At 48.0% G+C, this 27,199-nt stretch overlaps 1 protein-coding gene across 8 annotated transcripts in view; it reads left to right on the top strand.

Annotated features, from left to right (window-relative positions):
* Positions 1 to 27,199, top strand: part of NFATC2 (nuclear factor of activated T cells 2) — a 179,103-nt gene that overhangs the window by 36,363 nt on the left and 115,541 nt on the right. For 6 of the 8 annotated variants that reach the window (XM_078371996.1, XM_035298938.3, XM_078371995.1 and 3 more), the window contains exons 2-3: positions 980 to 2,003; positions 6,418 to 6,589. In XM_078371996.1, the coding sequence (XP_078228122.1) occupies positions 980 to 2,003; positions 6,418 to 6,589 (1,196 nt within the window). The remainder of the gene's footprint in view (positions 1 to 979; positions 2,004 to 6,417; positions 6,590 to 27,199) is intronic. The other 2 variants (XM_035298940.3, XM_078371997.1) reach the window with 1 other exon arrangement.

The raw sequence follows: 27,199 nt of genomic DNA, 5'->3' as shown, positions 1-27,199 counted from the left end.
TAGCTATGATTACAGGCACCCACCACCACGCCTGGCTAATTTCTGTATTTTTAGTAGAGACGGGGTTTTATCACGTTGGCCAGGCCGGTCTCAAACTCCTGGCCTCAAGTGAACCGCCCACCTCAGCCTCCCAAAGTGCTGAGATTACAGGTGTGAGCCACTGTGCCCAGCCTGCACCCACTGGTTTTAATAGTTGGGGTGTCAGGTAATCTCTGTAGTAGTGATCCTGCCTGTTGGGGACAAGTGGTTTGCCTGTGGTATTTTTAAGCCAACGAATCCCATATCTTGGTGGATCCTTTCCCACTCTGGGCCTCAGTTTCCTCATTTGTAAAATGACACAGATGAGACATGAGTCAGGAGCCCTGGTTCTAAATGAAGCCACTTCTCGCACTTGGTGTGCAATCTGAGATTCAAGCCCAGGGCACTGTGGGTGGCAGAGTCTGTGCAGCCTCCCTCGTGTCCCACAACCTGTCACGAGTGTGGAGTGCTGCCATAGGTCCTAGATCACTGCTTTTCAAACTCCGGGTCCTGACCCATCTAATGGGTTGTGACCAGCACTGAAGCAAAATCAGTCAGACAGGAGGGAGGGTCTGGGGTGTCATATGCAGCAGGGTAAGTATTGACTTGGGCGGCGTTCATGTCATCTGTGGGCATATGCGGTGGTGAGTGGGGTCGTGAGATACAGTGCACTTCTCCGACGGGTTTCACTGAAACCCGAGTTTGGAGGCCCTCTGCCCAGGGGTCTTCCAGAACTTATTCTGCTTCAACCTCTCTTCTCCAGGGATCTGGGACAAAGTGGCCTCAGTTTCCTTCTGGTGAGGGACAGAGCTTCTAGCCTGGGGTTTGGCATGGTGGGAATTTGGGGAAGGGAAAAAAAAAAAGATAATAACGTGAGACAAAACCCAACCTGTGATTGCTCTGCACTGGGAGTTCTGTTTTTGAGGCTTAAAAAGACCCCCCTCCCCCCTTCTCTTTCCAGAAGAGCCGAATGCACATAAGGTCGCCAGCCCACCCTCCGGACCCGCATACCCCGATGATGTCCTGGACTATGGCCTCAAGCCATACAGCCCCTTTACCAGTCTCCCGGGCGAGCCCCCCGGCCGATTCGCAGAGCCCGATAGGGTAGGGCCGCAGAACTTTCTGAGCCCGGCCAAGCCAGCGGGGGCCTCGGGCCTGAGCCCTCGGATCGAGATCACTCCGTCCCACGAACTGATCCAGGCAGGGGGGCCCCTCCGCATGAGAGACGCGGGCGTGGAGCAGGTGCCCCTGGCCGGGGTGGCCGCCAGCCCGAGGTTCACGCTGCCCGTGCCCGGCTTCGAGGGCTACCGCGAGCCGCTTTGCTTGAGCCCCGCTAGCAGCGGCTCCTCTGCCAGCTTCATTTCTGACACCTTCTCCCCCTACACCTCGCCCTGCGTCTCGCCCAATAATGGCGGGCCCGACGACCTGTGTCCACAGTTTCAAAACATCCCTGCTCATTATTCCCCCAGAACCTCGCCAATAATGTCACCTCGAACCAGCCTCGCCGAGGACAGCTGCCTGGGCCGCCACTCGCCCGTGCCCCGTCCGGCCTCCCGCTCCTCGTCACCTGGTGCCAAGCGGAGGCATTCGTGCGCCGAGGCCTTGGTTGCCCCGCTGCCCGGAGCCTCACCCCAGCACTCCCGGAGCCCCTCGCCGCAGCCCACATCTCACGTGGCACCCCAGGACCACGGCGCCCCGGCTGGGTACCCTCCTGTGGCTGGCTCTGCTGTGATCATGGATGCCCTAAACAGCCTCGCCACGGACTCGCCTTGTGGGATCCCCCCCAAGATGTGGAAGACCAGCCCTGAGCCCTCGCCGGTGTCCGCCGCCCCATCCAAGGGTGGCCTGCCCCGCCATCTCTACCCGGCCGTGGAGTTCCTGGGGCCCTGCGAGCAAGAGGAGAGGAGAAACTCAGCTCCCGAATCCATCCTGCTGGTCCCGCCCACTTGGCCCAAGCAGCTGGTGCCTGCCATTCCCATCTGCAGGTGAGCAGGGCTTTGAAGATGATGGATTCCATGGTTTAGTTTTAAGAGATGGTTTTCTGGTTATGATCATAGGATTCGGAGTCGGGTGGATTAAAATCTTGGCCCCTTGCTTGTTGCAGACCCTGAGGAGGAAGTTAAATTCTTTGGGCCATGTTTTTCTCATCTGTAAAATGGGTATAATTAGTGGACCTGATCACCAGGTGGTTATGAGGCTGCAGTCATGATAAATGTGATTGCTCATATGGTGGCACCTTGTTTATTCATTTATTCAAAAAATGTTTATCAAACATCTGCTAGGTGCCAGATTCTGTTATAGAAGTAACAGAGAGACAGTGGTAAAGTAAACAGGCAAAAATTTCTGCCTTCGTGGAGCTGACATTCTGGTAGGCACAAAGCAAGCCTTAATATGTAAAATCTGTCTCATTTATAAGAGAAACTGATGTTTGTTAGCCTCTGCTGTGTATTCCAGTTCTATGGAGGCCTAAAAAAAAAGAAATGTGTGAGCCAAGGAACTTAAGATCTTGGCAAGCTGAAGAGATGGACGTAGATGGCAGCATCACGTGTAAGCTTTGGAGTCTCTTAAGGCTCAATTTGAGTCCTGCCTCTGCCACTTGCTACCTGAGTGAACATGGGCATCTCCTTTCTGCTTGTGAAAGACATTGCTAATCAGTCAGCACCCTCTTTCTCATTGAGCACCTTTTGAAGCCGTGCCCAGGGCAGACATCACTAATCAATCAAGACCTTCCCCCTGCTCCCCCTTTTCACTGAGCACCTTTCTGGTCTTGGTTTATTCCCTGTGAGAAGGTACAAGAATGTACCTTGTGGCTTTTTAAAAAAGGATTAGATGAGATGATGTATGTCAAACTCTTAGCATACAGCCTGTGCAGTGGTATTCTGGAATACCAAAATCTGAGGATGCTTAGGCCCCTTACGTAAAACGGTATAATATTTGCATATAACCTGTGCACATCTTCCCATGTACATTACATCATCTCTAGGTGATGATACCTTATAATACCTAATACAGTGTCTGCACGTCACTTCATTCATGGGGACTCCCTGTAGAACCTGAAGCATGGAAAATTCCAATTTTGCTTTTTGGAACTTTGTGGAATTTTTTTTTTTTTCTGAATATTTTCAATCTGAGGACATAGAACCCATGGATACAGAGGATGAATTGCACTCTCTGTATGTATTATTTCATTTGATTCTCACAGAAACTTGGTGTGTATTACTTTTTATCTTCATTTGGGTCTAATGACGAAGGAGGTACATGGTTAAGGACAGAGATTATCCTGTCCAATTCGAAGAGGAATTGGAAGACTCTTACTATCATCTCTGTGGTTTTCAAGTTACTTTTTATTTTAGTGAATGGAAGCCTTTTACTCCCAATATTAAACTGAGTCCCCAAATAGGCTGGGTGCGGTGGCTCATGCCTATAATCCCAGCACTTTGGGAGGCTGAGGTGGGCAGATCACCTGAGGTTGCAAATTCAAGACCGGCCTGGCCAACATGGTGAAACCCCATCTCTACTAAAAATACAAAAATTAGCTGGGCATGGTGGCGTGCACCTGTAATCCCAGCTACTTGGGAAGCTGAGGTGGAAGAATTGCTTGAACATGGGAAGTGGAGGTTGCAGTGAGCCAAGATTGTCTCCAGCCTGGGCAACAAAGCGAGGCTCCACCTCAAAAAAAAAAAAAAAAAAAAAAAAATGAGTCCCCAAAGGTAGAGCTCTTTTGATTGGTGTGGGGTTGAGGGTGGTCTCGGGCCCTGGCCGCTGGGCTTTGTTCACCCCCATACCAGACAAATGGACCACAGGGAGCATCCAGCCTGGAGTTTCCTCCAAAGCAGGTTCTCAGAGCACCAGGGCCGAAGTGGATCAGCTGTTGTTTCTCAAAAAAAGGAGTTTCTGATTTTAACAGAGTTAAGTAGGTGACTGTGTGCAGGCCTTCTCAGAGACTTTAATGCGGACAGAATATACGGTGATTTCAAAGGCCATTTTGTTGCAGAGTTCTGTGTCAGAAGTTTCACAGGGGTGTCTTAGAAAATGCTGATCAAGACTAACCCCTGGTACAGATTGAGAAATTTGGGTTCAGAGAGGTGAAGTGACAAGCCCCATGATCGCCAGCTAGTTAATGACTGCATTGAAAATTAGGATCTGGGATTCTTAACTCCTTGTTTTTTGTGCTGCATAGACAGATCAGTCTCCAAACCATGATTTTATCTAATGGTTGAGAGTGGGAAGGGACACTGCTGTAAAATATGATTATGACACCTTTATTGAAGACTTTACTATTTCTAAAATTTTTTCCTCTACATGAGACATCTTGTTTGGAGAGGTTCTGAGTGTTAGAGTCCTTTACTTTACAAGTCCCAATCTGTGCCAGCCAATGTAGTCTTTGCAAGAATCTTCTATAAAGTTGAGAGGATGGGGCATCAGGGAAGTCTCCTGGTAACATTGACCTCAGGGTATAGAGACAACTCAGCAGAGGGCTGGAATTCAAATCAGAATTTCAGCCTGGCTCTGACGCACTACTTCTTAAGATTGTATTTCAGTGTCAAATACCTATTTCAGAACCAAACAAAATTATAAATTGAAACTTGGGGATATGCCACCGAATTTTCTTCTTACATTTTTGATGCTTTAAAGCATATTAATGCAGGACCAACATGATTTTTTAATGAGTCTTAGTTTGTAAACCTTCAAAAACTTTTCACTTGCATACAAGATGTGGCTAAACGTGTTTGACACGTGTAGCTCGTTGGTCGCAGGCAGAAGCTTGAAGGCATCTTGGCACTGTAACGAAGGTAAAATAAAGGTCCTTTGGATACCCTAAGACTACAGGGTAAGAGGGATTTCAGGAGGTAGTCTGGTTGGAAAGAAAGGGAGGAGATTTGCTTGCATAGTGAGGATATGAATGTAAGTTGGATGAAATGTTGAACTTGAACTCTGGCATGGATGAAGTTTATGGAGGGGCTATCTCTTGTACTCCCCTTGGTACTGCTGTGATAGAAAAGACAGAAATTGGCTTTACTGCAAGTGCTTAACCAAGCCCAGTTGATAGTGCCAGCTCCTAGCACCCCTGAGCTAAGTGGGAAAGAATACTCTGATAAATGATTTCTGCCATATGTGAAAAATCAGTACATAGTGACATAAATCCATGCATAGTGACAGAAATCCATAGTGACGGTTTTCAAAATTCCCAGAGGAAAAGAAGTTACAGCAGTTAGAAACATGCTAGAACTAACATAAACTTCATTAGTTGAGAAGTTGCTCACACCGTCTTCATCAAGGTGGAAGATCTTGACCCTGTAAATAGCTCTTCCTGTCATGTCTGAGAAATACATGCTGCCTCATTTTGTTCACATACAATCATACCCCCCATGACCACATTTTCATTAGTGATGGGCCCCATATATGGGAGCAGTCCCAAAAGATTATAATACTGTTTTGTTTTTGTCTTTTTGAGACAGAGTCTCTCTGTGGCCCAGGTAAAAGTACAGTGGTGTGATCTCGGCTGGCTGCAACCTCTACCTCCCAGGTTCAAGTGACTCTTGTGCCTCAGCCTCCTGAGTAGCTGGATTACAGGCATGTGCCACCATGCCCAGCTAATTTTTCATGTTTTTAGTAGAGACAGGGTTTCACTATGTTGGCCTGGCTGGTCTTGAACTCCTGGCCTCAAGTGATCTGCCCACCTCAGCCTCCCAGAGTGTTGGAATTAAAGGCATGATCCACTGCACCCAGCTTTGTGGGTTTTGTTTTTGTTACCGAGACAGGTTTTTGTTTTTGTTTTTGAGACGCTGGTCCCCAGACCAGAGTGCAGTGGTGCAATCACAGTTCACTGCAACCTTGACCTCCTGGGCTCAGAGGATCTTCCTACCTCAGCGTTCCAGGTAGCTGGGACTATGGGCATGTGCCACCATGCTTGGCTGACTTTTTTTGTATTTTTTGTAGAGTCAGGGTCTCTCCATATTGCCCAGGCTGTCCTCAAATTCTTGGGCTTAAGTGATCCACCCATGTTGGCCTTGCAAAGTGCTAGGATTACAGGCATGAGCCACCATGCCCAGCCTTAATACTGTATTTTTATGGTAACTTTTCTATGTTTAGATATACAAATACTTCCCATTGTGTTACCATTGCCTACAGTGTTCAGTACAGTCACATGCTATATAGGTTTGTAGCCTAGGAACCAGTATACCATATAGTATAGGTATGTGGTAGGCTGTGCCATCTTGGTTTGTGTAAGTGCACTCTGATGTTCACATGATGGTGCATTTCTCAGAACGTATCCTTGTTGTTAAACAACACATGACCATATCCATGATTTTCAGAAAAGGGGCCATTTACAATTATTGTACAAGTTAACAAATTCTGGTTCATTGTACACAGAGCTGATTTTATTTTCTCCTTCAGCATCCCAGTGACTGCATCCCTCCCTCCGCTTGAGTGGCCGCTCTCCAGTCAGTCAGGCTCTTATGAGCTGCGGATCGAGGTGCAGCCCAAGCCACATCACCGGGCCCACTATGAGACAGAAGGCAGCCGAGGGGCTGTCAAAGCTCCAACTGGGGGCCACCCTGTGGTTCAGGTATGGACTCGAATGCTCTTCCTTTTGTGTGTGGTGTTTGTTACTAAGTGATTCACTTCTGCTTGACTCACTATTTGTTGCCTGTTAAGATGAGGTATGGGTCTCAGCCTCTTACTCCTTTGAGGAATGAGAAATCTGAGACTAAATTAGCATCAGAAGCTAATCCAGTGACTCATAAGCCAGAGGAGAAAGTCTTCTGAGCTGGATAAGGATAGAAATGATATTAGTGTGCCTGGATGCTTCTTCCTTTTTCTTTCTGATGGAGAAACTTCTAGAGTTTTGTAGAGGTTTGTGTGTTGACTGACAGGTTTCTGAAGCCATCATCTTAAGTTTCAGATGAAGAGTTCATTAAGAAAAAATACTAAATCTTGTAAAATACAGAAAAGTAAGAAAATTAAAGATATACATTATCAAACTACCTTAAAAAGCTACATTAGTATTTTGATATACTGCCTTTCTTTTTTTTATTCACAAACATGGCAGCCTCTTACCATATATTTCTATACTTAATTCTATAGCAAACATGTAGATTGTACTCTGATATTTTAATTTTATGTTTTGCCATGAGCCTTTTTTTTTATTAGTATCTTTTTTTTGTGTGTCTATGGCTTTTGATTTAACCTCAGATTTTTTCTTTTCAAAATAAGTAAGGAAGTATGCTTATTTATCCCCAAAATAATTGGAGTTGAAATATTTTTAATTATATAATCTGGTTAACCAGGAACAACTGATTGGTGCCCACTAACCAGGTCAATTAACCAGAACCTTTAATATATTTAAATTAATATAACTTGAATTTTTTGGTATTTGCCTTAAAGTGTAAGTATTCTATTAATATAATTAAAACCTGGTTCTTAATCTATAGTGTACATCAGAACCTCTAGGGAGGTTCTTAAAAATTCAGATTGATAGGTGTTCTGAAACTACTTAATTAGAAACTCCGTAGCATGAGTAAGGCCCAGGTAAACAAACAGACAAATGAAAAACCTCAACCCCCCCAATCTCCATAGGCCTTTTGGGTGTGTACCTCTGATTAAGGACATCTATGATAATATTAAGAACGTATAAGTCTTGACAATTGCTTTTTTTAATTGGATATCACAGACATCTTGGAATCTGTTTCTACTGAGCTTTTTGTTTCTTGACCATGAGTCCCCATTTCCTGTTTCGTTGCCTGTCTGGTAGTTGTCGACTGCACTCTGGCCTGGTGATGATACAAGCTGGATATGATAGATATCCTGAGCTTTATTTTGCACTTTGTCAGGGTGGATCTGTGGAAAGCTCAAGGTGTATCTAACTTGATGGGGCTTAGTTTTTAAACTCTCTTCTCCGCGTTTTATTTGAGGGTTGGTTTTAGGCCCCATTAGTAGCTCTTCCTCTGAGGCATCTGCTTGTTCTGAAGGCATGGGCTTTTTGGATGCTTGGTGTGGAGGTCTCTTGAATCTCTTGAATCTGATGGGCTGGAATTCCCATATGCCAGCTCCACTTCACTCTTAGTCTCTCTGTTCTTGCTACCCCATAGCAGCCCCTCTCTGGTAATCGTTGGACCATCTCTCCCTGTGCTTACACAGTCCAGCCACTGGCCAAAGACTTGAGGAGCTTCCTCCTCTCTGATGCCACCGATTCTAGCAGCTTCCACAGAAGTGGTGCCAGACATCCAGGATTTACTTTAGGAAATCCTCAGCTCAGTGGGAGCACTGTGCTCAGCTCAGGTGCTACTCTCTGCACATGGCAGCGAGCTGTCCCCAGGCAGAGACCTGAAGTGAAGATGGGCTCACCTGTGCACTTCCTCACCTTTGGGGACTACAGTCTCCTGCTTCCTGCCATCCAATCCTGAGAGCAATTGCCTTATGTAATTTCTTAAAAATTAAGACAGAGTCTCACTCTGTCACCCAGGCTGGAGTGCAGTGGCACGATATTGGTTCACTGCAACCTCTGGGTTCACTGCAACCTCCTGCGTTCAAGTGATTCCCCTTGCCTTGGCCTCCTGAATAGTTGGGATTACTGGTGTGTGCCACCACGCCTGACTAATTTTTGTATTTTTAGTAGAGACGGTTTCACCATGTTGGCCAAGCTGGTCTTGAACTCCGGACCTTGTGATCCACCTGCCCCAGCCTCTCAAAGTGCTGGGATTACAAGCATGAGCCACTGCGCCTGGCCAGCTGCTCTGTTTTATGCGTCCAGAGCTCCATGCACCTTTCCTTCATGCACCTGCCACTGCTTGTAATTCTACCATTTGCATATTATTTTGGCAATGTATTTTTCTCTCCTAGACCATGAGCTTTGTTTAAGAGAGACCACAACTTCCTTCTTATTCTTCATTGTATATGAGTACCAAGCACAGTTTGCCACTATAAACATAGCAGGCATTCAACAAATACTTGGAGAATGAATTGGCCAAATCATCTTAAGTCTTAAGGAGAGAGAATCTGTATCCATTTCTAGCTGTGTGGTTTCTTCATTCACTGATCACTGAAAAGGTGTTTATTGAGCACCTACTATATACCAGGCATAGTGCTAGATTCTGGGTTATGATATGAACAAAACAGCTGGAAATTCTCACCATTATGAGCTTACATTTTGGCAAGATGATAGTAATAATAAACACTTAGAAAGCATTTGCTGCATGTGAGACCCTGATCCAAGTGCTTTATATGTGTTAACTTATTTAATGCTCAAAAGAGCCTTATGGTGCAGGTAACAGGTCAAGGAGCGGTCAAGGACTTGTTCAAGGTTATGGCTATTAAATGGTGAGCTGGGATTTGGATCCTACAAACTCTACTTGCGGCACAGTAGAGCTGGTCATCCACGTCTCTTTGCAGACCAGCTTTTCCTCCTTCTCACTTCTCACTTCTCATTTCTTCATCAGGCAGAGAAAGCCTGATGGGAAAATGCCCATGCCTCCTGTGGACCACTCCCTTCCCCCTAGGTTTACATGCTGTTCCAGTATGAGCTGTGTTTCCACCTCACTGGAGCCTAAGATTCTTGGGGAGATGCTGATTGGTCCTGGCTTGGGAGGGTGCTGCTCATTGATCCAGTTGGCTGTGGCCTGGGAGGTTGGGCTGCATGAGGAGTGAGGCTCAGCTCACCCATTCATCAGGGGCTGGGCCCTAGAAATTTCCAGATGAAGGGAATAGGCTGAGTGTACAGTCCAGGAGATACCTTCTAGGCTGTCCCTGAAGTTTGTGCCTCTCCCTCTGATAGCTCCCAACGACCCTTCCCTCTTCCCGCCTGTGACTTTGGTTGTTTATTTATTTGTTTATTTTTAGAGATAGGATCTTGCTTTGTCACCCAGGCTGGAGTGCAGTGACATGATCATTGCTCACTGCTGCCTTGAATTTCTGAGCTCAAGTGATCCTCCCACCTCAGCCTCCTGAGTAGCTGGGACTACAGGCGGGTGCCACCATGCCCAGCTAATTTTTTCCTTTTTTTGTAGAGACATGAGCTCCTTATGTTGCTTAGGCTGGTCTTGAACTCCTGGGCTCAAGTGATCCTACCACCTCATCCTCCCAAAGTGTTGGGATTACAGTGTGAGCCATCACACCTGGCCCAAGTGCCTGTAACTTTGAAAATCCAATATATGATTTTGAAACTTGTAGCCAAGTCTCCTTAAAAGACAAAAAGCAGTCTTTTAAAAAAGCCATTTGACTAGATTATGTTATTTCAAAATAAGTCATACTAGTTCCCGATTTTTAGCATGGGAAGTCAGTTTAAAAAAAAATAAAAACTTCTCTGAAAAATGAAGAAAATTGTGGGCTTTAAGAGGATTGCTGCCCTTAACCTTCAAGGGAGTGTGAAAACTCCTTCTGGAATCTCGAGCGCCGCCCTTTCGTACCCAGAAGAGCAGCTAGCCTCCTCTGTACTTCCCGATGCTCCCGCCAGCTCTCTGTTGATCTCTCATGCTTTATCTCTGTATCTGTTTGTTTCTGAACCACAGCCTCCTTTCCCCTCAGTCCCCACCCTTCTCTCTTTTATTTGCCACACTATAGAACTTCATCCTTTTTTTTTCATGCTGAGTGGTTTTAAGCTCCTGTTTATATAAAAGGAAAATGAGTACAAGACAATTCCATTTTTTTATCCTTAAATATACGATTAAGAATCTTAAACATATGCCATGCTCAGCTGTTCTCTTCATTGCTTTTTTTGAATGGCACTTGGTCTTGGGAGAAAGTTTGTTCCCATTTCAGATCTCATGACTCATTTGTATGGGGAGTGTCTTGTTGGGGACCTGCCGTGTGCCGGGCATGCTGCTGGGTGCGGGTGATACAGTGCTGGTGAGATCAGCATAGCTCATGCCCTGGGGGAACTCAGGGGCTGTGAGGGGTGAAAGTGGACTAGGATGGTTTGGGTTGATCAGGGAGGCCTGAGAGGCCACATGGTGGCCACTTGGAGTGGGTCTGTGGGCTGATGCCTGGACTCCGGGTGGGAGGCAATGGCTGATTAGAAGCTTGTCCATTGCATTCCATTGAAAGCTTGTCCTGCTTGGGGGTAACTGCTTCAACAGAACAAACCATGTTAGGAGATGGTACTGGAAGATGTACTTTAGAGGGAGGGTCATGTTGAGGAGGTCCCATCTGGGACCTGGAACAGGTCACAGAACCAGCAAAGAGACAAATGATGTCCTCCTCCTGCGTGCTGTCTCTCTTAGTGGTGGGAGAGTGTTCTACACACAGAGTACAGCACATGCAAAGACCCGGAGGCAGGCAAGGACTCTGTGTGACTGGGGCTGAAGGAGGCCCAGTGTCATTCAAGTTTACCTTGCAGGTGATGGCTGGCAGGGCTTGAAAGCCAAGGTGAGGAGCTGAAGTTTTACTTATTGCAGGGCCAGGGGAAGAAGTGATAGGTTTTGAGTAGGGGAGGAACTTGATTCTGATTCAACATTTCAAAGACCACTCAGGCTTCACCCTGGGGACTAGATTAGAAGAAATTATGGAGGAAGCAGGGAGATGAGATTGTCAGCCTGTGGTAGCGCCAGGGGAGAGATCAAAGTGGTGGGCACTAGAGGTGGCGGAGGCTACGGACAGTGGTGTGATCCTCAGGACTTAGGTATATGGGAGGTAAAGGAGAACTGAGTGGATGGTTCAGTTGGATGGATGCAGAGAAGGACTTGGCAAAGAAAATGTTTTCTTGGGGGAAGATTGTAAGTTCTTGGGGCATAGAAAGTACAAAGGGCTCCCTAGACACCCAAGCAAAGATGTCAAATAGGAAGTTGGATATATGAGCTTGGAGCTCAGCTGCAAAGTCCTGAACTTGCTCTTGGGATGCCTCAGGACCGCACGCTCCATCGCAGAGGGCTCAGCAAGTGCTCACTTGCCAGGACTGACTGTCCACAACCTCAAGAACAACCTGCCTCTCTCTAGAAGCAGTTGACATAGGAGAGAAGCAAAGAAGGGACTGTATAAACAGGATCACAAATAGACAAGCTCAGGAGGACCAGCCAATGAAAGGACGTGACTGAACTGGCCAAATGTCAGGAGGCAATCAGGAGTGGTGAGGAACAGGACAGAGCCACATGTGAGTCTTCCCTCAAGGAGGCGGGTGCTGTTCAGTCCCTGTAAGGTTGTGACATGTGGGAACATGGGTGGAATGTTGCCAGGTTTTATAATTCCCTCCCCCCCCAAGAGCTAGGAGTTGGAATATTTATGTGAAATTTCTGATTTTTTTTTTCTTGAGACAGAGTCTTACTCTGTCACCAGGCTGGAGTGCAGAGGCAGGATCTCAGCTCACTGTAAACTCCGCCTCCTGGGTTTAGGAGATTCTCCTGCCTCAGTCTCCTGAGTAGCTGGGACTACAGGTGCGTGCCACCACACCCAGCTAATTTTAGTATTTTCAGTAGAGATGGGGTTTCACCATGTTGGCCAGGATGGTCTCGATCTCTTGACCTCATGATGCTCCCGCCTCGGCCTCCCAAGGTGTTGGGATTACAGGTTTGAGCCACTGTGCTGGGCTAAAATTTCTAATTTGTAAGTTTTGGCCACTAAATCAAACTCTGGGTTGAATTTGGCTCAAGGTAAATATGCTTAAGTTCACATCATCTGGAGTAAATAAAAATGGTGCTACTTCAAGGTTTATCAAATGGAAAGGGAGATAAGGGAGAGGTAATATTTATATGATATGTAAGGATTGTCCAGTTAGGGAAGGAACCCTGTTAGCAGCCAGATCCAGGTAGTTAGTTCCCTTCCAAAGCTCTAAATATCAGGTGGATGTGGGGGCTCACACCTGTAATCCCAGCTACTTGGGAGGCTGAGGCAAGAGGATCACTTGAGCCCAGGAGTTCAGGGCTGCAGTCAGCTGTGATCACGCCACTGCACTCTAGCCTGGGTGACAGAGTGAGACCCTGTCTCCAAAAATACAAACAAAAAAATAAAAAACTTCTAGATCTTATTGAAATAGAGCAAGTCAGGGTTCTTTCAGAGGAACCGGGGAATCTGAACTCACTAGCCTGACTTTGGTCTGCAGGTATCACATGAGAAGGGGAAGCACTTGATTCATCTCAAAAGAGCCACACGCCTTTTGATGGAGCCCTGCCACCATTGCTTGCTCTGTTTCAGGACGGTGTGCAGTGTGCTCTGGTGGACAAAACCTCCATTCAGAGCAGTTTTGCAAGGTTGGGCTTTAAGTGTTTCCATAGCTCTTCAGCTTATGGGATCTAATAATATCCCAGTTGAGAGTGGCCTGTATAACGCCATTGTCATTTAATCCTTTCCTGGCAGCTTCCTAACCTTTTAACCATATTCTGCACAGAAATTCCCTGGAGGGAACACTTTGTTATATTCCTTATCCATCCTTGGGCTGGGCTTTCAGAAAAACGTTATTCTTATCACCTCTGGGACGCATGTTTAATGGAAGGAACAATCAGAAAGCTATCGTTTAGGGAGCTATCGTTTTAGGGAACGATCAAAATATGAGAACGTGGAAGCACAGCACTCACCTCCAAAGAGGCCTCTTGGTTCTTTCAAGCAGATGTTCAGACATGTGGAAAAAACATGGGTAGCTCTGCTAGGAGAATTCCTTGCAGATGCGGAAACCCGATCGCCATTTCATTCTGGGTAACAGTAATGAGCTTCGTAGGGCGGTGAGTGAGGGCCCGCAGCCCACCTGTCCAGACTACTGCCTCCTGGACTGGAGGAGCCGGTAAAGTGTCCAGGCTTTCAAAATCTCATAAAATGGATTACGGGACGTGGATGCTCATTCTGTTGGATTTCAGCTTTTATGCTGACTGCGACTTACTTACTTGAAATGATCTATATGGAAGGAAGAAGGAAGCCAGATGGGATATTTTTCTTGCCAGGTGGAAGCTGCACTCCTGACAGTAAGCAGTGCCCCTTCAGCAATTGGCTGGGTGTGCTGGCTTCCATTTGTCTAATAAAATTTTGTGTTTGGGGATGTGAGACAGGAAGCAGTCCTTGCTGATGCTAATTTGTCTTGATCATAGCTGCTGTGTTGACGTTTACCGAAGGTTCCATTGGACCTCCTGGGGAGGGGAAGGGAAAGAGGTGGTCGCTCAGGCTTCCAAAAAACTGGAGGAGGAGAGTGTTCTGAGATCACTGGGGTTCATTTGCTCATTTATTAAAAATGCTTACTAAGCACCTACTGTGTGCTGGACACTGTGAATATGGCAGTGACCCACACAGGCAGAAATACCTGGTCCTGTGGAGCTGGTGTGCTGGCTACGGGCAGATAGCCATATAGCTTATAAATAGGAAATTAAATATGGTGGGAAGTGATAAGTTATGTGGGGAGAACTACCAGGGCAAGGAGAATTGGGAGTGGTTGGACAGAACTCCCTGGGAAGGCCACATTTGGACAAAGAAGGAGGTGTGGAAGTGGAAGCTCCAGGGACCTGGGGAAGAGTACTCTCCATGCCGAGGGGACTGCAGGGCTGAGCTGGGTGACATCTTGAACAGAGACGAGGCTGGTGTGGGAAGAGCAGGGGAAGGGGAAGGATGGAGGGGGCAGATCGTGGGCCTCACACATGTTTAGTTAGATGACTTTAACTCTGAGTGGGGCAGGAGCTGGGAGGGCCTGGCTTAACCCAGGTGTCAGCAGGATCTCTCTGGCTGCCCAGTAGAGGAGAACATGTTGGGGAGAGGGCAGGGAGAAGCTGCTGTGGAGGTCCAGGCCAGAGGGGATGGCGCTGGGCCAGGGTGGGGATGTGGGGAGAAGGAGAAGGGGTGGGATTGGGAGCATGTTTTGAAAGTTAGGCTAACTGGATTGTTTTGAGACTGGCTGCAGGAGGGGTGGCATCTGTCTGTCTGGGGCTGTAGCCTTGGGGAAGGCCTGGGTCTCTGGGGACCCTGTTCTGTCCTGAGGAGACTTCTGCCATTTTCGGAGGGAAGGCATCTTTTAGAGGTGACTTGATGTAGCCTTTTCACTTCAAGATGTAGGCGGAGTTGGGGCGGGGGAAGTAGCAGAGTGGGGTGTGCGTTGTGGGGGTTCTGAGGCTACCTTTCAAGGAGCTGTCCTCACTATCCCGCCTTGTCTGTACCAGTCTCTTGATGATAACACTGGTGATTTCATTAAAATGTGAAAAAGACGACAGTCCAAACCAGGTGCATCCGTGGGCCAGTTATGGTGCTGCCTCCTGCCCCACCACGGCTGGGGGATGCCTACAGTGGCCAGGGATGGCCTTGTGAAAGGACTGAGACCCACATGCTGGTCTCCAAGGTGAGAGCTGGGGGAAGGTGCTCCAGGGTCAGGGCTGGCGCAGGCAGAGGGGTGTTGTGGGGAGATGGGTCCGCACGCTAACCCGTCTTTCAACTGAAGATACGTAGGTTGACTGAGAGGGGCTTTCAATCCACAGTAGAAGAGAAATTGTTATGAACGAACCTCAGTGAAGTGTTGTCCCTACACATAGGCGGAAAACAGAAAGCTTCCAGAATCTTGGAGAAACAGCGGTTTCCAAAAGGGAGATTAAGTCTGAAACTTGCAATATTTCTGGCAAGCAATAGGAACAATATAGAAGAAACTTTGTGTCGCACGTAACTGCTGGGGCCATCCTTCGTGCTGGGCAGTGTGGTGTGATGGCCAGAGCTCCCCTCCACTGTGTGCTTTCCTTACACTGACCTAGTTAGTCTTTGCGGTGATACCGTGGAGTGTAGGTGGTAGGATTACTACACTCATCTTACAGGCAAGGAAACTGGGACACAGTCCGGGTCAGCAGCTTGCGTGGGGTCTCAGGATGTCTGCAGCCACAGACACTCTGTTGACCGCTGGCCCGTGCTGACTCTTGGAAGTGGATGAAGTGGGTCGTTTGGGGTGAGGCGGCTCTAGGGTCTGGTAGCTTTGGGACTCTGGGAGACTCACCAGGCGGTAGTTTCCTCAGTTATAAAGTGATGAAGACTTGTGCATGTCAGGCTGTGTATTTCGTGTTTGTTGAGCATGGTTAGGATGCGAAACAGAAGTGCCCAGTGTGATCTTCAGCACAGAGAAGGTGTTTAATCCGTTCTGTTGAGAGAGAAGGCCGTCTATACATAGGTCACTTCTGAGCTCCACTAGCCTTAGGTTCCCGTGACTGTTCCAGCTTTTTCTGGTTGAATTAACCATGTCTGAGGCCAGGCCACGGTAGGGAGGGTGCCCTGAGGGTTGTTATTGACACGTTGTGTTTTACAGACATGATCATGATCTTAGTTCATCCTTGCTACCACATGGTGAGTTGGGGCTGCTGTGATTCCCATTAGATGAGGGATAAGAGGCACAGGAGAGTGAACCTCATGCACCTGAAGTCAGGCAGCCAGGCAGCAGTGAAGGCCTGGCCTTGGCTTTTGACTTCTGGGTTCTTATCTTTCACTCACCCATTCGCTCATTCATCAGCCTGCAGGCAGCAGCGTCAAGCCCCAGGCATGGGGTACAACGAGCACACGGGCTGAGACCAGGTACCTGTGGAGCGCTGCAGCCATGGCTGGATGTTAGATGAGATGGATAGGCTTTAGAAAGGGTCCTCTGCAGCAGCTCAGCGCAGTGCCCAGCTGGTTGTGTGACCTGAGTCTTGGGCCCAGGGTCAGGTGTTCAGGTTCTGCCCTTGCCTCTGTCCTCTCCACTGAGGGACCTTAGGTGAAGCTGATTTTCTCTGGTGGTATGGGAAACGAGACCTCTGCTCTAGGTGGGTTTCTAAGCACCTGTCAGCTACAACATGCCACAAGAGGGGACCATGACCACACCTGGGACCACTTCACAGGCCCCGAGCCATCTCGCTGCGGCCCGTCTGCAGGCTGAGGCTGATGTTCGCAGGAGTGCCTGTGTCCCAGCTGGACCTGTCGCCTTTCTGGGTGCCCTGTGGGTTTAGTGGGTGTGGGGACCAAGACCTCTTTATTGAACATTGAGCATTTTCTAACTTGGTCCCATGAATGAGACACCTAATGGCCTCGGAAGATGCTGGCTCCATTGACAATAAGTCATGAACTGGACCATGCAGGGCAATGGCGGGGGCAGTGATGGCTTCTCATGGGGCCCTGTTTCCTCAGGATCCTGGGAGACATTGCCAGTGTCAAAGCCATTCATTCTGAACCTCCTAGAAGACTATAGCCCGACTCTTGGCAATAGTCATGCCTGCTTATTGAGCACTTACTGTCTGACAAGCACATCTTGTGGAATGGCTCAGGCAGGTGTGCAGCCTCTGCTCTGTGATGAGGAAACCAAGGCTCAGAGGCATTGAGCAACTTCCCCAACCAGCACATCATTGCCAGAGAGGAGCAGGCTGACCCTAGCAGAGCTTCTCCTTTGTGCCAGCTCAGAGAAATAGTGATGCTGCCATCAACACCATTTACAGCTGAGGAAACTGAGGCTCAGAGAAGCCGAGTGGCTTTTTCAAGGTTGCATTGCTCATCAGGAGGATGAGACGGATGCCTGACTCCAGGGCCTTTGCAAAGGTTACATGGGTTGACACTGGTGAGGTGTTAAAACAGAGCTCGCCTGTGATGGGAGCTCAAGGTGTCCTCATTATTTTTCTTATTAATTTGTCCTCTGAACCATGGTGTTAGGATTTTAAAAAGGAGCAGCTGTTCTCATGTGGAGACTTTAGTTTCATTCTGTGACCTCTGAGCTGGCATGAGTGTGAGTTAGGGGCAGACGGTCTGGAGGACGTTCCTTCTCATCATTTCTTATGTGCTCTGTGCGTGGCTCTTGTCCTCAAATGACGCCATGACATGGGTGTGGTGGCCATCCCCGGCCTGCAGCCTGTGAAACTGACCCTCTTGAGGTCAAAGGCCAAGCAGCTGGGATGTGGGAGCGCTGAATGTGAAAGCATTCTGTTGGGCACCTTGGCCAAGCCATTTCCACTGCACTGTGTGGTCCTCAAGTCCACAGCTTAGCAGGGACCTATTCTGAACACTGGCACAGGTTCAAAAAAATTTCATTAATATGCATGTGTATATGTACACAGACACATACAAACACACATATAAATTATATATGTTCATATATACATACACATATATATGTAGTGTGTATATATATTGATATGTATTTATGTGTCTGTGCCCCTGCATTTTTATTCCATTATTTTATTTTTAGCTCTTTAATATGTATTCATTGTTGTAAAAGTACAGGATGCAGTGGCTCACACCTATAATCCCAGCACTTTGGGAGGCTGAGGTAGGCAGATCACTTGAGGTCAGGAGTTCAAGACCATCCTGGCCAACATGGTGAAACCCATCTCTACTAAAAATACAAAAATTAGCCATGCCTGGTGATGCGTGCCTGTAATCCCAGCTACTCAGAAGGCTGAGGCATGAGAGTTTCCTGAACTTGGGAGGCAGAAGTTGCAGTGAGCCAAGATAGTACCGGCATTCTAGCGTGGGTGACAGAGTGAGACTCTGTCTCAAAAAAAAAAAGTACAGGAAATTATTAAAAAGAAACTAGACAGCACTCTTCACCTGGAGCAAACTACTGTTATTGCTTGCTGTGTTTCTTTAGTCTTGTTTTCCCCTGCGCTTGCACGCTTGAGCTCACAGCACTCAGCTCCTGCCGCCTTCACGTAGCTGAGTCTATATCAGGTTATTTTGATGACTCCAGGGAAGGAGACAGCATGTACTGAGTAAGTTTAAGTGCATTCCATGCACAAATGGATGTAATCCTCCTAATATTTCTAGGCAGTACTTGGAGTCACAGAGAGGCTATAGAACTTGTCTAAGGTCACACAGGAATTGGGTGAACCACGAACTGAACCCAGGTGGTTCAGCTCAGCAGCCCACACTCTGAACTGCTTAGGCCACAGAGAAGAAATGGAAATCATTTTGTTTGTTTTGTTTTTGTGTTTTGTCTATTTATTTCAACAAGTTTTGGGGGAACAGGTGGTGTTTGGTTCCATGAATAAGTTCTTTAGTGGTGAAGAAATGGCAATCTTTAACCATCCTGAGATAATCTTTCAGGTTGCTCCTGGGGGCTCTCATTGTTGCTATGGCATTTTGAAAAATTCAGGAAATAGGCTGGGTGCATTGGCTCATGTCTGTAATCCCAGCACTTTGGGAGGCCAAAGCTGGCGGATCACTTGAGGCCAGGAGTTCAAGACCAGCCTGGCCGACATGGTGAAACCCTGTCTCTACTAAACATTACAAAAAGTAGCCGGGTATGGTGGTGCACATCTGTAATTCCAGCTACTCGGGAGACAGGAGAATTGCTTGACCCCAGGAGGCAGAGGCTGCAGTGAGCCAAAGTCTTGGTACCACAGCACCATCGAGCCTGGGTGATAGGACGGGACTCTGTCTAAAAAATTCAGGAAATAAATCCAGACTGGTCAAGCATCAAGTCAGACTGTTCCCTTGTCAGGTTGTTCAGGGTTATGTCATCCACTGGTGTCTACCCGTCCCAGCCTCCTCCTGCTGTGTTTGGCTATAGCAGCCTGAAGGCCCTTCCCGGGCAGAGGCAGAACAATAGCTGGCTTGTGGGGCAGGCGCAGCCTTGCTGTGGGCTGCTGTTGACACCCCAAGCATGTTCTCATGTGAGTGGCCTGAGCCAGGGCAGCCAGGCCCAGAAGCGTCTGAGAGTAGAACCTGGGGAGCCCGGTGTCCTGTGCCTGGGCTCTGAGATGCTAGCCCCCTTCAGAAGGATGAGCTCCCAGTGCAGATGGTGGTGCACTGAGATGGTGGTGGGACCTACCTGGCCCTTGCCCTCCAGCCTGAGTTGTTCTCACCATACTAGTGGCATGACTGTGAGCAATCTGACCTTCTGGGGCCTCAGTTTCCCCAAGAAACAAATTGGAGAGAATGTGACTTATCTTTTAGTTTTTTTTTCTTTTGACAGAGTCTCACCTGTTGCCCAGACTGGAGTGCAATGGCAGCATCTTGGCTCACTATCTACTCCGCCTCCCCAGTTCAAGCAACTCTCCCACCTCAGCCTCCTGAGCAGCTGAGACCACAGGCGCATGCCACCACATCCAGCTAATTCTTTGCACTTTTAAATTTTTTTAGTAGAGACGGGGTTTCACCATGTTGGCCTGGACGGTCTTGATCTCTTGACCTTGTTATCTGCCCGCCTCTGCCTCCCAAAGTGCTGGGATTACAGGTGTGAGCAACTCTGCTTGGCCGTTTTTAGGATTTTTACAGGAGTAAATGAGAATGTGTGTAAAACACCACTTAGCACAGTACTCAGTGCAAACTGCTCAAGTTCCTTTCAGAAATTGACTTTGGGGGAGGAAATGTATTCACGGCATGCAGAATTTGAAAGATATTAATACAAACTGTGTACAGGGCTTGGCCTTCCCTCACCTCCGGTGGCTGCCTCATCTATCTAAGCCCCAGTGCCACTGGCTCTCTGAACATCCTTCTAGAGATGGCCTGTGTTTGTGCTTGAGGTTGTATACATGGCCTTTGTTGCTGCCATTATCACAATTATAATGTATGAAGGACTTGACAGACTGCCCAGTACATTTTAAATTCCTAATAAATGATTGAGGCCATTCTTAACTGTTGAACTTAGAAAGTCACTGCATTTTCATTTTTCTGAATAAGAAGCAAAGCTGAATTGATCTTCGTGTCATTTATTTAACCAAGCATGCCATTCCCATGAAACTTAGGTTTCTGCTAAGTGAATCCCATCTTTCTATTTGACATTTATTATGGAACTGTAAATGCTGTTCTAGGAATAGTTTTGGAAACTGCATCAGGTGAATGTTGATTAAACCTTGTCTTTGCTTGAACCCTGGCTTAGTGACATAAAATATAAACCATTAGCACACACTAGCCTTGTCATGCATCTGTCCATCTCACCTTCCTCTGTCCATCAGAAAATGATTCAGTAGGGCCAGGCATGGTGGCTCATGCCTGTAATCCCAATACTTTGGGAGGCTGAGGTAGGAAGATCGCTTGAGGCCAGGAGCTCGAGACAAGCTTGGGCAACATAATGAGACCCTTGTCTCTACCAAAAAAAACCAAAAAATGAAAAATTAGCTGGGTGTGGTGGAACACGCCTATAGTCTTGGCTGCTTGGGAGGCTCCAATAGAAGGACTGCTTGAACCAGGAGATGGAGGCCTCAGTGAGCTATGATTGTGCCACCACACTCCAGCCTGGGCAACAGAGTGAGATCCTGTCTCAAAAAAACAAAACAAAGCAGAGTAAAGATCAAATGTGAGCAGCAGATAGTTTAGCAAGGGTATGGCGCCATGGCCAAAATGCAGCCATGAAAGTGATGAGTGGTTTTCCTCTTATCTTGTATTTATTCAGCAAACATTGATTCGGCTTCTACTGCATGCCGGGCATTGTGCTAGGTGACCCCTGCTCAGTTTGTTCCAGGGATCGGTGGCCTGGACATCCCCTGGGAGCTCATGAAGAATGCAGAATCTCAAACCCTGCTGCAACTTGCTGAGTCAGAATCTGCCTTTTACAAGATCCACAGGTTAATCTGTGTGCACGTTCGAGTTTGAGACGCATTACTCTAGAACAAGACTCGTCAAACTATGGCAGCCAAATCCGGCCCACCATCTGCTTTTCTAAATAAAGTTTTATTGGTACACAGCCACACCTACTTATTTGCATATTGTCTCTGGTTGCTTTTGTACCACTGCAGCAGAGGTGAGTACTTGCAACAGAGACTGCATGGCCCGCAGAGCCTAAAATGCTTCCTACCTTGTCCTTTACAGAAAAAGCTTGCTGGCTGGAGGTGGAGATAGAGTAAGGAATGGAACAAATCCCCCTGCTCTCATGGAGGTGGGCTTCTGGTGGAGAGAGACATGCAACAAATCAGCAGTTCCACAATCTATCAGGTAGTAAGAAAGCTGTAAGAAAAGGCAGGAATGGGGGATGGAAAGTGACTGGGCAGTGGTGAGGATGCTATTTATAGAAGAACTTCCTGAAGGAGTGTATTTGAATGGAATTTTGAGCATAGTGAGGGAATCCCCTGTGTTGCTAACTTGGGAGAAAGTGTGGTAGGAGAGGGAGCAGCCAGTGCTAAGGCCCTGAGCCAGAAACGTGTTTGTTGTTCATCTTGAGCATCAGTAGAGAGGTCAGAGCCTGCTGAGTCTGATTCAGGAGTTAAGAGTTGACGGGGAATGAGGTCTTTGGTTTCCATGTGAGCTTCTCTGTGGCATTTCAGAGCCTTTTGTAAAATCGTGGAATGTAGATAGAGGTTCTCAACTCCCAAACCGGGGAAAATCTTCTGTGTGTCACTGGATGCAGTTGCACAGGCTGTGCACTGCACAACAGCCCTGCATATCATGAGGGTGCCATTCACACTTGCAGGTTTATTTATTTATTTTTAATTGCATTTTAGGTTTTGTGGTACACGTGAAGAACATGTAAGATGGTTGCATAGGTACACACATGGCAGTGTGGTTTGCTGCCTTCCTCCTTATCACCTGTATCTGGCATCTCTCCCCATGTTATCCCTTCCCAACTCACTGCCCCCCACTGTCCCTCCCCAATTTTTCCCCCTAACTTGCAGGTTTATTAAGACAGTGTTCTGACACATACCTGCCAAAGGTATAGAGGAAGAGATGTCTGCTGTGGATCTGCATGAGAGTGCCAGACAAGCCAGCAGTGAGTGGCCTTGGTGGTGTAATGGTTTAAAAGAGAAAACCCGTCTGTGTTTGAGTGTCTTTAGTTGGGAACTTGGTTTCTCGTCTTTGCACTGGTTGCCCAGCTCATTTACATTACTTACTTGGCCTCTTAGGGTGTTTGTATTGAACTCTGACAGCATGAAAGGCGTTTCTGCTCGTCGAAAACACGTTCCGCTCCATCCTTTTCCTTCCTTTTGGACAGGCTTTTGTTGCTTCCTCCTCCTCACCCTCTAACCAACCAGACTGCCTGGGAGGATGGGGTGGAGGTGGGGGTGGGGAGGGGGTGGGATGGAGGTGGGGGTGGGGTGGGGGTGGGAAGGGGGTGAGGTAGAGGTGGGGGTGGGGAGGGGTGGGAGCATTGTTGGTTTCCTCCTCGGCCTGGGCCTTGCTGTGCAACCTTAGCCCACACACTTCTCTCTGAGCTGTGGGAGCCTCTGCTCTAAAACGAGTGGGTAGGGCTCTGTCAGTTCCCTCCTACCTCTAAACTTACTTCATTCTATGACTCAGATTAATAGGTATCGCCCAAGTCAAAGTGCCTATGTTTAGTTTTGTTCACTTTGAGGTGGGAGTTCCAACTTCTTTTCAACTTGGATTGTCTTAACTTGCAGCTCCCGGGTTGATTCATTCAGGGACTTGAAGCTGTTGAACTGTTATTTTTTTGATTAAAAAAAATTTTTTAAAGAGTTTGGGAATGATTGAGCTAGAAGGAGACTTAGAAATCATCTAGTTGGATGACTGGTGTGTCTGATTCATATATCATTTTACTGAGGGTTTCAGCTACCATTTTCCTGAGAGCTTTGGGTATCATTTTACTGAGGGATTCCTGTGTGCCAGAGCTTTTGCTAAACTAAACTTGTCTCATTTAATCTCATACTGAGTACTTGAGGGTAGGTACTGTCAAGATCAGTTTTTAAGTGGCCAAATAGAGGTTCAGAGAGATGATACGAATTATTAATATAAAGAAAATGCAGCAACTAAATTGGCAGAGCCATGACTCAGATCATTAAAGGTTAGAAAAGTGTTACTTACTGAGCATGTGCAGTAGGCCAGACATTAAGTGAAGACTTGCACTGCCCATTGTAAGCCCGTGAATTGGATCCTACTATCTTACAAGTGAAAAAACCCAGCCCCAAAGACAAAACTTGCCCAAGGTAAGGTTTATGCAGGTAGGAAACAGAAGTGTTTTAGATTTCTTTCCCTTTTTTTTTTTTTTGCGCTCTGTTGCCCAGGCTGGAGTGCAGTGACGTGATCTCGGCTCACTGCAACTTCCGCCTCCCGGGTTCAAGTGATTCGCCTGCCTCAGCTTCCCAAACAGCTGGGATCACAGGCACCTGCCACCACGCTTGGCTAATTTTTATACTTTTGGTAGAGATGGGTTTTCACCGTGTTGGCCAGGCTGGTCTCAAACTCCTGGCCTCAGGTGATCTGCCTGCCTCGGCCTCCGAAAGTGCTGGGATTATAGGCATGAGCCACTGCATCCAGCCGTGCTTTAGATTTGGAATCTCTTTCTTCTCATCCGCTTCTCTTTGGCTTGTGATCCTTGGACACTGAGTTGGCCTGTTGGCCTTCCTCACAGTTCTGTGCATCTGTGCAGGAGCTGGGTGGGAGCAGCGCTACTGAACCATTCCCCTCCCCCCGTCACCTGGGGCCAAGCTATCGTCATCCCTTGTCTGGGTGACAGCCTCCTAACTGGTTTCCCTGCCTCCACTTGACCTTTCATCTGGTCTACTCCCCACACAGCGGCCAGAGGATCTGTTCAGAGTGTGCTTCAGTCCACACCACTCCCGTGCCGGGCCCTCCCGTGTCTCCCCTCCCTCAGTATAGACGCAGAGTGGACTTGGGCTCCTCGCCGTGGACCAGGCTGTGTCAACTGCTCCCTACCTGCCTCTCTTCCTCACTCACTCCATTCCCACCTGCTACCGGCCTCCATGCTATTTCTCCAACACTCCAGGTAGACCCTGCCTCAGGGCCGCTCCTGCGGCTCACCCCACCCAGCTATCCACACGGTTCCTTTCTTTGCTTCATTCAGCTTTCAGCTCAGTTGTCACCTCCTCAAATCAGCTTCCCCTGATTCTTCTGCCAAAATAGATCCCCTTTCTCCCCTGCCACGTCTGTGTTTCTGCTAGGTTTTTGTTTGTTTGTTTTGAGATGAAGTCTCTCTCTGCTGCCTAGGCTGGAATGCAGTGGCACAATTTCAGCTCACTGCAACCTCCGCCCCCTGGGTTCAGACAATTCTCATGCCTCAGCCTCCTGAGTTCAGCTGGGGCTACAGGTGTGTGCCACTATGCCTGGCTAGTTTTTGTAATTTTTTTTTTTTTTTTTTTTTTTGAGGCAGTATCTCACTCTGTCACCAGGTTAGAGTGCAGTGGCATGATCTTGGCTCACTACAACCTCTGTCTCCCGGGTTCAAGCGATTCTCCTGCCTCAGCCTCCCGAGTAGCTGGGATTACAGGTGTGCACCACCCCACCCAGCTAATTTTTGCATTTTTAATAGAGATGGGGTTTTACCATGTTGGCCAGGATGGTCTTGATCTCTTGACCGTGTGATCCACCCGCCTTGGTTCCCAAAGTGCTGGAATTACAGGTGTGAGCCACAGTGCCTGGCCAAATTTTTGTATTTGTAGTAGATGTAGGGGATTTCGCCATGTCGGTCAGACTGGTATCAAACTCCTGGTTTCAAGTGATGTGCACAGCTTGGCCTCCCAAAGTGCCAGGGTTACAACTGTGAGCCACTGTTCCTGGCTTCTGTTTTTTTTCATTTTTTTTTTTTTCCATAGCCTGCTATGTTCCCTATTCCCTTCCTCCTCCTCTCCTTCCTTTTCTCGAACCCTTTCACCCACCCACTCATCCAGCCTTCCTGGCACGCATCCATCCTTCGTCCCTTCATCATGGCTCCATCCCCCATCCCAAGCACGGTGCCAGTCACACAGTAGGTAGTTCATCTATTGCAAGAGCAGTGGCTGAGAGGACGTGGCTGCTGCCTCTTTGCCTCGAGGTGCCTGGCCTCTCGGATGAAAGTGCCTCGGGAGTCCGGGTGATGGATGGGCTGGCGTAGGCGGCTCCTCGGTGGCTTTCCTGTGCTAAAGGAAGCTGAGGAAGGAAGTGACAACCATTCAGAAGGGCCCATTCAGTTCACTAGGACGTGCCCAAGCTTCCCGGCCCCTCTTGTCTGTGGCCAGCACGCCCTGGGCTCGCTTGAGACCGGAAGTCATGACTTGATGGAAGAGGCACACGTTAGCTGGATGGTGATTAAGAAGGGAAAAAAGAAAAGCTTATTTTTCACTTTCCTTTTTTAATCAAGAAGTATGCTGTGGGTGTTCCCTTGTGGTTTCTGCGTCAAAGAAAGTATTGTTTTTGAGCCCTGAGTGCCCCTGGGGGCTGCAGCTTTGCGTGTATCTAACTTTAACTTTGAACTAATGCTTTTAGGGCTCTGATAGGATCGGGGGTCCCAAATCGCTTTCTGAACAAGGCACCAGGCTTGTTTATTGTGTCCAAAGCGTGCCTCTCAGATCTCACCCCATCTTCTTCCTGTTCCAAATTGCCCCCTCCCTCGCCCATCCTGCCCCTCCTCCCACCAGTTCCCCTCTCTCCTCCGTGAGCAAAGGATGGGTTGGATCTGCTTTGGTGGAAGGCGGCAGCTGCAGAGGCTGCACTCAGGCGAATATCCATCATGAGGGGAGGCGTGGCCTGAGCCATGAGGACCCAAATGTGGGCTTGTTTGCAGGGATTGAAAAAGAGAGGTCTGGAGCAGGACCAGGGGTTTCAAGCAAGTAATCTCAAGGTGAAAAATGCAGAAAAGTCTTGTGCAAAAATGGGATCATCTTAAGCTCATAGGCTGGCCCTAAAGCAGCCCTGTGACCGTGCCTCCAGAGTGAGTTCTCACATACCTGTGTGGACTCACTCTCATGTGCACTTTCTTTTTGCATTTATTTTTTGGTGGATTTATTCTTTTCCTTGCTGTGGGAGGGAGCAGAATGACTGGCTTAAGTGCATCATGACTTTGGAACTGAAGTTGTGGAAGTCACGAGGCAGACACATTGCTGCTCTTGGCTTGGGCAGAGGTAGAGCCTTGGAGGGTGTATGATTTGGTTAGAAGGTAGACTTTGGGAAGCTTGTTGGGACTTGTTAGGAACCTGGGTGCTAGTCCCAGCTTATAGCCAAAGCCCTGTCCCCTCTCAGGGGCAGGATGGAGTGACATTTCTCAGTGGGGGGCTTTGCAGCATCGTTTGAAGCCCTCTGCAGAACCCCATTGAGCTGCTGAGAACGGAATGGATTCTAGCCGCCACCCCAGCCCTGCCTAGGGCCTTCCAGGGCTATCGAGCAGTCAGGATAGGCAGCAGCGCGAATTCAGCCGCCAGACACTGAGTGTCTGTGAGCTGTGCGCCCTGGACAGAGGGAGAAACGAGGTCAATTTCTGCCTTCAGGGAGTGCCCAGTCTGCTGGGAGTAACAGATACAAAAACAATTGAGGTCACAGGGAGGTTGGTTGAACAAAGAATAGCAGGAAAGATGGAGCCGGATCACCTGGGTTTGAATCCTGGTTCTGCCACTTATTAGCTGTGTGACACTGGGCAAGTTTCTTAACTTCTCTGTGCCTGTAAAGTGGGATGATGATAGTATCC

The sequence above is a fragment of the Callithrix jacchus genome, chromosome 5 (genome assembly GCF_049354715.1).
Source record: "Callithrix jacchus isolate 240 chromosome 5, calJac240_pri, whole genome shotgun sequence".
Lineage (NCBI taxonomy): Eukaryota > Metazoa > Chordata > Mammalia > Primates > Cebidae > Callithrix > Callithrix jacchus.
This window is presented reverse-complemented; position numbering and strand designations above follow the sequence as displayed.